The 12,710-nt window shown below is 34.9% G+C and overlaps 1 protein-coding gene across 1 annotated transcript; it reads left to right on the top strand.

Moving 5' to 3' along the window:
* The first annotated feature begins 9,828 nt into the window (after window positions 1–9,828).
* LOC102483819 (olfactory receptor 5AC1) lies at window positions 9,829–10,749 on the top strand. Its single transcript, XM_006171569.1, has one exon. It carries the CDS (start codon window positions 9,829–9,831, stop codon window positions 10,747–10,749), a length of 921 nt encoding a protein of 306 aa, XP_006171631.1.
* Window positions 10,750–12,710: the final 1,961 nt, after the last annotated feature.

Raw genomic sequence — 12,710 nt, 5'->3', positions numbered from 1 at the left:
CTTTTTTTCCCATATGAAGGATAATTTTGCCGGGTATAGTATCCTTGGTTGAAATTGTTTTTCACTCAACATTTTGACTATGCTTCCCCATTCTTTCCTTGCCTGCATTGTTTCTGCCGAGAGATCCTATGTTAGCCTGATGGGGTGACCTTTGTAAGTAACTTGACCGTCCCCTCTTGCCAACTTTAGTATCTTGTCTTTGTCTGTTGTTTTTGCCAGTCTGGCTATGATGTGCCTTGGAGAGGATCTTCTTGGGTTGTTTCTACTCGGGGTCCTATGTATTTCTTGGGTCTGGATATTTGAATGCCTTTCTAGGTTTGGAAAGTTTTCTTCCAGGATTTCATGGAATATTATCTAGGCCCTTATTATTTTCTTCCTCTTCTGGAATACCAATTATCCGGATGTTGGGGCGCTCGATGGTGTCCAGTATTCCTCGTATATTATCCTCATTTTTCATGGTTGTTTTCTCAATCTTCTTCATACTTTTTTCTAGGTCAGATGTTTTGTCTTCTACGTTAGAAATTTGATCTTCTGCCTGGTCTAACCTACTTTTAATACTTTCAAGGGAGGTTTTGATTTCCTGTATCACATTCTTCAATCCTAAAAGTTCCATCTAGTTCTAGTTTAAGGTATCCATTTTTTCTTTCAAGTCATTAAAGAACTTCCTCATCTCCTGGAGCTCCTTGTCTCTTTCCTCTTCCATCTCAGTTAGTTTGGTCACTACAAATATTCTGAATTCCTTATCAGACATGTCCACGACGTCCATTGTATTGACTGTGGGTGATGTAGGCTTGATGATTTCCCTTGAGGGAGAGGCCTTTTGCTGGTTGCTCATATTTCTTGAGCCTCTGTGATTGTTCCTAGTCATCACATAATCTATATGTTGCTTCCTAACTTATTTAAGGTAACTCTTGAGTGTTAAAACTTGTATAGGATTAGAAATTTGATGATTTCTATTATGGTTGGCCTATCTGTTGCTCACAATTACCATTAACTGCTGCAACTAGTCCTGGATGGCCCAAAGTCCTCACTGTTTCTAAGGAGTGGTGAGCCTCCAAGTGACCTAATAAGCAACACCTCAAGAGCAAAGAAAATCAAAAAAAGAAAATTGCCCAGCATGCGTGCTATTCAAATCACCAAAATTCAGAGAGTCCAAAGGCTAGTAGGAAAGGACCAGAGGATGAGTGACAGGACCAGCTTGATCGGGCCTTCAGGCTCAGTTCACCTGGTGTCCGGAACTACTGGCCGGCTCGATCCGGTTTGTGGGTGGGGTGGGAGTTTGTCTTAAAATCCAAGACAACCAACCTGGGGTCCAAGGAGGAGGAACGGTGGGGATGCGCAAAGGTTTAGGGGGGAGGGTCGGGCCTGCCTCTCCTCTTGGGATCTTGGGCACTCATGCACACGCACCCAGCGAGAGTTCAAGCCACTGGGTCCAGGACTCAAACCACAGTTGACTACAATGGGAGTCCAGCAACATAGCCATTACGCTAACTGCTGGTCCCATGGGGAGGATACTTTCTTGCAAACATCAAAGGGGTGTTGATAAAATAATAGAATCTTTTTTTTTCCTTTTTTTTTTTTTTGGAGAGGTTTTTGCTATAGCGTGTATGCACTGGCCAGAAAGAGAGAGATAGAGAGACAGTGAGAAATCACTCCCCAGGGGGGATGACCATGCCACAATCCCTTCTCTTCCACTCTCCTCTAGAGATCTTGGCATGCACACACATGTACTTGGCATGAGTTCTAGGCCACTGAGTCTGGGACTCGAACCGCAGTTGACTACATGGGAGTCCTGCGACATAGCCATCACGCCAACTGCTCGTTCCCAAGCTCAAGAACCTTACAGAGGCAGAGCAGGGGTTGAACTTTGCTAATTGGGGTCAGGATATTTCCCGAATTCCATCAGATTTATCTGTTGGAAGGCCTCTAGATAATTCCACCCTTTGCACTGCTTGCAGTAAGGGTCAAGGAAAGGACAAGCTGCAAGGTTCTGTCATAGCCAAAAGGGACAGGTGATATTTGCTCAAAGCATGTCCCACATCCTTAGGGCCTCTCTCCAAACATGTCCCTACATTGCTGGACTCTCATACAGTCAATCATGATTCAAGTCCTGGACCCGATGATTTGAAACTCATGCAGGACCTGTGTGCTTGTATTCCCAACATCCTGAGAAGAGAATGAAAGAGAAGGGATTGCAGCATGGTCATTTCCCCTGGGGGTGATTTCTTGCTTTCTGACACTTTGTGTTTTTCTGTCTCTCTAGTGAGCACACATACCCTTTAGCAACAATCTGTCTCTCTTAAAACAAAAACAAAAACAAAACAAAAAACAGTAAGTTTATAACAGTTTAGAGTTACAGAGGTTGGACTTTATGTCTCTTTACCACTGGTATTTTATATTTCTATATTTAAATGTAGATTGAATGCCAACAAAAGGCCAGCATTGTGGCCTAGTAGTTAAGGGAGCTAGATCTGCCATGACTGATGGTATGGTTTGAATCCTAGCCCCCGCTGCTTGAAAACATTCCAGGTTTGTGTGCATATGTTCCTCAAATCCTGACAGGGTTGAGAAATGAAGTTGAAAGGATTATGTCATAATCCCATCCATGATGGGTGCTTTCTTCCATTTTCCCTCTCTTTGTCTCTCTCTCCCTTTTTGGTAAACACATGTGATTTTGGCAAAAAAAAAAAAAAAAAAAAAAGGCAAACAGGATTTGAGTCACTTTAATTCTGTCATTGTATAAATCAATTGTTCTTTTTATTTCTTTTTAAAATTTACAACTGTAAAGTACAATGCAGATTACAAGTCAGAATATTTTTGTTTGGAAAGTGTGCATTTTAATTCTTCAATCAACTGTCAGAAAAATGATATATGAATCTGGTCATAGTATTTATTGAACATCACTATACAAAGCAGATATATTTTGAGAAAAATCATTGACAAATTTACAAAAGCTGAAGAGCAAAAATAGAAGCTAATATTGATCATTAATTACTGTGATAGACCAGGTTATTTTTAAAAGTTTTATGCTATATAATCTATTTTACTTCTTATATTTTACTGGCATAATACAAAGATTAATAAAAACATTATAATTATTTGTATCATTTTTCTGATCATGATTTTTGTTTTATTTTGTGATTTTTTTTAGCCAAACATATTTTTTATCATATACAGATATTGAGAATTCAACTTCATATATCAAATAGGCTGGTTATGCCATTGTCCCTGACTACCCTATGAAAGAACCATAGCACTCTACTTCTTGGTAAAAACCTACAAAAATGAATGTACATGTGTACAGAAAGACAAATATTTGCATTACTCATAGTAACCAAACAGTGGAAACAACCTAAACGTCTATCAATAGGAGAGTGAAGAAGCTGTGTTTTTTGTTTTTTGTTTTTTTTTAATGAGCTACTATACAATAGTAGATCGAGTAGACTAATGCTATGGAAATCTCAAAAACATTTTTCAGAGTACAGTAGGTGGTGTGTTGGTTAAGGCTCTGGACTCCCATATGAACAAAGGCAGTTTGAGTCCAGGACCTGGCAGCTGCTTCTCACTTTCTCTCTCTGGTGAGTGTATATGCCCTATAGCAAATTAAAAAGTAATAATAACAATAAATAAAATTTAGTAAATAATTTTTAAAGAAAATTATGCAGAGTAAAATAAGTCAGACACAAAATAATTTATATGATTTATTCATAAAACAGGCAACTATACTATGATAAAAAGTACATTTTAACAAATCATTTTCTTTAAAATAGCTTGATTTTTCTATTGAAAAAGACAGTCAACACTGTCTTTTCCTGAATATATTCAACTCATAATATTTTTTCCCAAAATATTTCTTAAAACAGTCAAGGACTAAGTATAATTTCCAATAGTTCTGCTTAGGTGAATGGCTATAGGGTTCCTTTACAAAGTAAGTTGCAGAGCCAGGTGATGTAGTGGTCTTAACCACTGGATTCCCACATGGGACCACAGTTCGAGTCCCAGACCTGGTGACTTGAAAAATCACACCAGGCATGTGAGTGTGTATGCCCCAAATCCTGAGAGGACAATGGAGTAGAAGGGATTGTGGCATGGCCAACCTCCCTAGGGAATAATTTCTCACTTTCCCTCTTTCTGTTTCTCTCCAGCAAGTGCATGTTCCTGACAGAAACAAAACAAAACAAAATAAAACAAATAAAAAACCAAAAACACATTGGCATCTACCCACCTGACTCCTCATACCACTCAAAACAGCCTTATGACAATTGTATATAAATTTTACTCTCTTAATTTATTAATGAGTTCATAATAGTTTGCATTTGCATAAACTTTTCATCTCCATTTCCTCATAAATACATATTATTTTTAATTAACATAATTATTGTACATATTTGTGGATCGTGATGTGGTTTTTCAGTAAAAGAATACAATGTGTATTGACTAATTCACAGTAATTAGTATGTCCATCATTAGCCATTTTTCTATTACTTTGGGTTGAAAATATTTAAAATCCTCTTTTTTAGTTAGTCTGAGATATACAGTAAATTATTGTTAACTTCATTCACCCTATAGTTTTTTAACACTAGAAATTGTTACTCTTACCTATATTTAATGTTGTATTTATTTTCACCATCTATCTCCCTCTAATCTCTCTCCCCATTCACAGACTATAGCTGTCAACTTTTAACTCTCTACTTCATTTTTTCTCCCCAACTCTACTTCTACAAGTGTTTGTTTTCAACTTCCACACGTGAGTTAGAACATGAGTATTTCTGTTTTTATGCTTGGCTTATTTTAGTTAACATAATGCCCTCTAAGCTTGGCCATTTTACCTCAAATGACAGGATTTCATTCTTTCTAAAAGTCAAATAGTATGCCAATGTGTATATGTTTTCTGTATCCATTCATTTGTTGACAGACACTTAGGTTGATTCTGTACCTTGACTATTGTGAATGGTGCTGCAACATACTGATTTGCTTTATTTTATTTATTTATTTATTTTTAGTTTCCTAGTCAATCAGCGGAGTGAAGCCAACCCATAGAATGGGAAAAAATATTTTCAAATTATACATTTTACAAGGGATTAATACCTAGAATAAACTAAGAACTTAAGCGAGTCAGAGAGAAAGAAAATCAGTTTAAGAAATGGACAAGTGAACTGAATAAACAGTTCTCTAAAGAAGACATACACATGTCCAACATACATGTGATAACTGCTTCACAATACTAATTATTAGGGACAGGCAAATCAAATCAAAATGAGCTATCAACTCACCCCAATTATAATAGCTATTATTGAAGAGGAAATAGCAAATGCTGGTGAGAATTTGGAGAAAGGGGGGCTCTTTTACATTGTCGGTAAGAATATATATTAGGACAGTCATTAATTGAAAGCTGTGTGAAGTTTCCTTAAAAACTAGAAATAGGGCCAGCCCCATAGTGCAGCAGTTAAGTACTTTGCATTGAGAGCTAAGTCCTACAAAATTTACTACCTTTTAATTCTCAGCCTTGGCAGCATGAGAAACACAAAGGATATATGTATATGCATGTTCTAAATCCTTATCAGTTGGAAGAACGAAGGAAAAAGGATTGCAGAATGACAGGCCCCACTAGAAGGTGTTTTCTCTCTCTTTCTAGAGAGTGCTTAAGCCCTCCGATAATTAAAAACAAAAACAAACAAACAAAAATCTAAAAGCAGTACTAGTGTATGGCTCAAAATTTAAAATTTATTTCCCAAATGAAGAAACCAAAATTTAGAGAATTTAAATAAAAGTTGACCAAAGTCTTAGAGCCTTTCTTTTCCAAAAGTCTATGATAATCAATTTTGCTACACCTTTCCCCCTATGCCTGCTGTTTAATATTTAATGAATTTATTCTTATAGTGATTCTTGGTGACATGAAGCACAGTTTCAATAGTTCAATAGTTATAGCTAATTTTATGGTATACTACAATATCTGATATGGGACATCTTCTGTTTGAAATTTATATTTTTTAATCCAATTTATCTTCCTGAGTAATTAGAATTTTCCAATCTAATTACCTCCCTATGATTTTGTTTGAAATTGGATCAAATTTATACATTAATTTGGGAAAATTAAACTGCTTTATTGGATTAAGCTTTTTTACATAGGTTAAAGTTATGGATTTTCATATAATATGATGCTAACATAAAATGGATATACTCATCAATGGGACAGATTAGAAGCCCAGAAAGGAACTCACACAGCTATGATCAATTGTTTTCAAAAAGATGCTGAGAATACATTATGGGAAAAGTCTCTTCAATAAAGGGTGTGGGAGAAGTGGTTTGAAAGAAACTACATCATCACTAGCAGCTGAATTCTCAGAATCTAGGTGTAAAGTAATTAAATACTATGGGAATATTAGTAAAAAAGATGACTAATACATATATGTATGTATTTATCAAAAATATTGCTGTGTAATAAGATATTCTTCTTATTTCTCAGGGTAAAATTTAGGTGATAAGCCAGTTGCACCAGAAATCTCAATATCTCAATGTAATATCCATTTTTTTAAAAAATAATTTACCTGTAATACTGTTGTTTTCATAATCAATAAAGAAAAGTTGATAAAAACAATAGTTATGACAGATTTGTTAGAAGTAATTAGGTGATTGGTCTTCAATGCCCAGTAGATTGATGATCCACCAGGGAATTTTTCAATGACATTGAGGGAGTTGCAGTATTAACTTCACATTTTTCAAGAGAGGAAGAAATAAATATCATTCTGTCCAAACTGTGTTTCTAGAGAAAATTAGTATGGGAGAAACGATTGTTCTTTGAAATCTTTCTTCTTGTGTCTTAAGAGTTTCTCAAGAAAATTTGTATTGTATGGCATGTTCACATCTTTTTAAAGGAATTAGGTGAGAATATAATTATTTTGCTGTCAGTATTTTTTCTATGAAAATTTATCATTTCAATATCAAGAATTTCTTATGAGTGATCAAATTATCTGATTTTTTTCCCCAGAAGATTAAGCTGCTTCTTTATTCCAGAATAAAGTCCTGAACTAAAAAGCTAAATACTTTGTTCAATTCCTCTTTATGAAAACAAAGTTATAAATTTACAGAATGAAAATTTGAACCCATGTGATTGGGTTATAGGGTCTATATGCTTAATCACTGTGTTGTGCTGCCCACTAAAGGGGGATAAGGGGTCATAGTCTCATTGACTGTGGGTAGAAATGAACCTTGGAAAATCCAAAGCATTGCAATTGAGAACCTTAAAATGAGATTATGCTTGGGCATAAACTCTCTGTACTTAAGAGGTGGAATAGAAACTGAAAGCTTTTGAAATTTTAGTTTTGGAAAACATGGGTTATATTTTGGTTAACATTTTCCATTTCAGAATAATAAATTGCAGAAGCAATCAGATGAATATACAATTAGTATTTTTTAAAAAGCAAAATTCATCCTGGTCTTTTACTTTGTAAACCTCATAAAGATCATCAAGGGGGGACCAGCAGTTAGTGTAATGGCTATGTCGCTGGACTCCCACATAGTCGAGCGTGGTTCGCGTCCTGGACCTGGTGACTTAAAACTCACCCTGGACGCGTGTGCGTGCATGCCCAAGATCCCAAGAGGAGAATGGAGGAGAAGGGATTGCGGCGTGGCCATCCCCCCTGGGGGGGTGATTTCTCGCTTTCTGTCTCTCTGTCTCTCTCTGTCTGTCTGGCGAGCGCACGCGCCCTATAGCAAAAACCTCAAAAAAAAAAAATAAAAAAAAAAAGAAAAAGAAAAAAAAGAAAATATCATCAAGGTTTTTGCAATAACAGGATTCTAGGAGCATAGTGCTTCTAAGAAAAGTTTATGTCTGCTTCCTCTATCTGTTTCTTCTTTTACATGGAACTTCTGAAATACACACTAAAGAAGATTTCACTACATCTGCAGTGAACTTAGCTTCATCATCGTGTCCTCGGCAGCGTGTTAAACAAGGATAATCCACTACTTTTGGTGATTTGACAGCAGTGTAATTACTCAATGATTACTGCAGACATCAGCAGCTTGTTAGTGCATTTTAATGTCTTGTAAGAACCCCAAGTAATTTGCTCTTAATCTTTTCCCAATAAAGATGGAGGAGAACTGTTTTCCTCAAAAATCACCTCTTCATTTAAGGACAAATCCCCTAGATGCCATTCTATCTAAAATATTATAAGTTTTTTAATATGATTTTACTATTGCAAAATTCTTTTCAAAAAAGCAGTTTTCCTTAACTACATTTTTCTTTCATTTTCCATGTTCTTTTTAAAATTTTCCTAGTTTACAGAGAGTACAATTTGAGAAAATTAGTTATAGGTCAGAACAGTCTTGGGCAGTGAAATCTTTAGCTAAGTCTATGCAGATTTGGTGACTAAGTTATAGAGGTAAAAATATGTGTTGGTGTGTACCCACTTAGCTGTTTCGTCATTAATTCTGGGAGCTGGAAATCTAAGACTTGTTCCCTTGAATGGGTATATACTTTGGTCTGTTGTTTCTAAGTGGGTAGCTCCTGCTATAGATTAGCAAGGCAGGGATTTAAATACATAACAGCTATACTTTGTTTAGAATTATATATGATTTATCATTATATCATTATAGAAATGAGTTGTGATGCTGCTGACTTAGATTTTTTTCACCTTGGCTTTCCTCAGAATCTATCCTTTTCACTTACTTTCACTTATTCCCCAGACATAAGTATATTTTGAGGTTGGGAATTTTTTCTTACTAGTCTTTCTTTATGTTAGTCATTACCTATTTCTGTGGTTAAGTTTTGCTACTCATTTTACTTGCTATTTAAACAAAATTTATATATATTTTTGACAATTAGATTTAACTTAGATATTCAAAATATTGGATGTTTTTTCTGTTGTAGAGCCTTTTATAATGTTTCTTCCACCTTGGCCTTGATAATTCCACTCACTGTATCCCATAGAGCAGGGAAAGAAAAAATGTTACTGTCTCTCTAGAATATTATGTCTTTGAAATATTAAAAGACAGTCTTAGGTTAACTGGGCAATTTTCTACATTGGCATGTTTAATGAGCTGTTGCATATCTTCAAATAAGCTGCTGCTCATGTCTCTTTTGGCTTTGTCTGTTCTTAAAATATGGGTTATGTTAGCAGCCTAGCCAGGCTGCTAACCTGAGTTATAGGTTCTATGTGTGACTGGGCTAAGAATTACAAAAGGTACTAAAAATATTTGTCAACTAAATGAGTTAATGACTTTGTTCGCTTATGACTTTACTGAGGAAAACATTAACAAGAAATTTGGGGTGGTTTTGATGGGTGTAATATATTGATAAGGAACTGAAAACAGCACAAACAGGATCTTAACTTACTATCTTATTTTTTGACTCATTATCTTATGAAGAAAGAGTCCAGTTTTTGTTCAGTGTAAAAGATATGAAAGAGTTTTTGAGAAAGTGAGAAAACATTTTTAAACTTGAACTAACCTTCTTTTATGAGATTTTAGTACAAAATATATTACATATATATTTATATATTTTGTACTCTTCAGTATGTAAAAAATAACTTTTTTATATATTTAACTTCATGTGTTTCTCATTGACAAGGTATTGGGCTAAGAAAATGGTCTACAACCTCCCTATCAACCTTCCAAATTATTACAAATCTAAAAGAAATCCATATCTAAAAATTGTTTGTATACTTTATATTTTTAGGAGTATTTTTGAAAAGAGAAACACTACACCTTCATATGTGTTGTTTTAAGAGCATGTGAAGCAAGAATGTCACATTGCAATCCATACTACTTCATATGATTTTTTTGGTTTTGTTTTGTTTTTACTTATTTTCTCATTGCAGTGATCGGTATATGATGAAGAGAAACAGGACACTGGTGACTGAGTTTATTCTTACAGGGCTAACAGATCGGCCAGAACTGCAAGTCCCCATGTTCGTGGTGTTCCTGTTGATTTATGTCATCACCATGGTGGGCAACCTTGGCCTTATTGCACTCATCTGGAAGAATCCCCATCTTCACACCCCGATGTACTCTTTCCTTGGCAGTTTAGCCTTTGCAGATGCGTGTACTTCCTCCTCTGTGACCCCAAGAATGCTTGTCAACATCTTAGACAATAGTCAAATGATATCCCTCTTTGAGTGCATGGCCCAATATTATTTTTTTGGTTCCAGTGCAACCACAGAATGTTTTCTCCTGGTAGTGATGGCCTATGACCGCTATGTGGCCATATGTAACCCATTGCTTTATCCGGTGCTGATGTCCAAGAGACTCTGCACTTGGTTGATAAGTATTTCATATGTCATCGGTTTTCTGCACCCTGTTGTTCATGTAGGATTATTATTTAGATTAACTTTCTGTGGGTCCAATGTAATACATCATTTCTACTGTGAAATTTTGCCATTATTTACAGTTTCTTGCACTGATCCATCTATTAATGCATTAGTGGTTTTTGTTTTTGCCGCATTTATCCAAGCATTTACTTTTATGTCCATCATAATTTCTTATATCCGGGTTCTCTTGGCCATCTTGCAAAAGAAGTCTGAGAAGGGCAGACACAAAGCCTTCTCCACGTGCAGTGGCCATCTACTCTCTGTCTTCTTGTTCTATGGCACTCTGTTCTTCATGTATGTGCTCCCTGGGTCTGGCCCAGATAAGTATCAGGATAAAATGTACTCCCTGTTCTACACAATTATAATCCCTCTACTAAACCCCTTTATTTATAGCCTAAGAAACAAGGATGTTTTAGGTGCACTGAGAAAAGTGATAAATTAATAACTTTTTAAGGAAAATTTTGCATTCTTTTTTCTCTTTTTAAAGCCTGTTTTTATTTTAAAATATATTTTATGTTCTTTTGTACACTTAATCACTATACAATGCTTAGCTTGTAAAATAAATTTTCCAACACAAATACATTTCACACTAATTCTTTTGGGGATACTGTACACATAATCATCAACAGGTAATAATCAATTTTTGTGTCCCATAAATATCTTGCCTCTCTATTTTTCTTCTTAATGTCTTTCTTCAAATTCTCCTCCTTCTCCCACCCTCTTCCATTTTCTTTCTGTTCAAATATATCACATAATATTTGGCCTTGTGTTTCGCATTCAATAGCAACATAATATGTTGTTGTTAAATAAATGAAATAAATGGATAAAAATTTTGATTACATAGTCCTATCTTAGTTTTAAGTTTTTATGATCATTGAAATAACTTAGTACTTTAAGAACTGATCCCAATTACTTGTTGCTTCAATTCATATTCAAGGTTAAAGTGAAACAAATCACATTACCAAGTCTTTGTAACATGAATGAACTACTTCCTATTTAAATACATACATATTTTAAAATTATTTTGAATTTATATTGTTTTAAAGACTTACTTGATGTATGTGAATTCTTTGTTTAAAATGTATTCATACCCTCCTAAATAGTTTTTGAACTAGGTAATTTTCAAACCTTTTTAGTACATATATACAATTATCCAACTAATATGTAAATTAAAATAATATTGCTAGACAAAATGTGACAATGCACATCTTCTTAAACTAAAATGATGATATCAAAGAGATTTAAAAGTAATTTTGAAGAGTAACATATCATTTTTGCAGTCATTGAAAGATGTGAAATCTAAAAATTGAAATATTTAAAATAAAGTTTTAATTAAAAATAAAAATAAAGTAATTTTTCTACAATATAGTTAAATAAACCCTGAGTTCTTTAAAAAGTTTTACTTTTTATTTTGATATTACTGAGCACCTTGTTCCTGAAACACATATACCAACTGATTTTTTTTTGTGTGTGTGTGTGGAATTGAGAAGTACCCAAAATAGGTATGTTTGATCAACTCATAATTAAATAAGCAGATTTTGTTCTTATCTAAATGATATGTGTTTTTGGCCATTTAAAAAATATATTTCCTTTACGCTCCTGACTTCATTCCACATGATTTTGCAGCTATGTAAAGGATGATTTTTCCTCATATGTGTGCCACCTTCCTCCCTCCCCTAGACTTTCATTTAACTTTGGAAGTAATGGCAGTAGGTTGAGCTCTGTCACCCCAAGTCCAAAGTAAGGCAGAATGGCTTCAGGCATGGTTCAAAGCTCAGTTTCCTCAGAACCTGGTTCTCTCACTCCGTCTGAGCTGCGCTTTCTGCTGTGTGTGCTTCACTGTACGCAGGCCATGCCCTGTGACTGTAGTCTCTGTAGAACTTCTTGTCTGCATCTTTCCCAAGACCAGACGAGTGGTAGACACATTTATCTCGGCTCTATGATTATTATATGTCAACATATTGACGTTCTCTGTCACCCTTCTACCTTTATTACTTTAAGGGAAAAATCCTTTCTAATTTGCAGTGTGACCAAGAAAGTAAAGAATTCCATTCTATATGCTTTGCTCACTTTGAGTTTTATAAAACAGGGCTGTCATCTTCACAGTACCTCAGGAGGAAAATAGCCAACATGGTTCCTTAGTCCACAGAGACAATATTTTTGGAAATATCAAGCAATAAAAATTGAATTTTCTGCTTTAACATTTTGTTTGTATTATCTTTGAGATGGGAAAGAGTTAGTATTTGACTTTTTAACAACGTAGTCTTTTTAAAATAAATAAATAAATAAATAATAAATAAATATTTATTGGAACCACAGGCAGCCATGTGGGAATCCAGCACCTTTAACCATCATGCCACCTGTCGGCCCCAATTAACTAGATTGTCTTAAACACAGAGTTAT

The sequence above is a fragment of the Tupaia chinensis genome, unplaced genomic scaffold (genome assembly GCF_000334495.1).
Source record: "Tupaia chinensis unplaced genomic scaffold, TupChi_1.0 Scaffold149851_1, whole genome shotgun sequence".
NCBI classification, from domain to species: domain Eukaryota; kingdom Metazoa; phylum Chordata; class Mammalia; order Scandentia; family Tupaiidae; genus Tupaia; species Tupaia belangeri.
The sequence above is the reverse complement of the archived record's forward strand: the minus strand, read 5'-3'. Positions and strand labels throughout refer to the sequence as shown.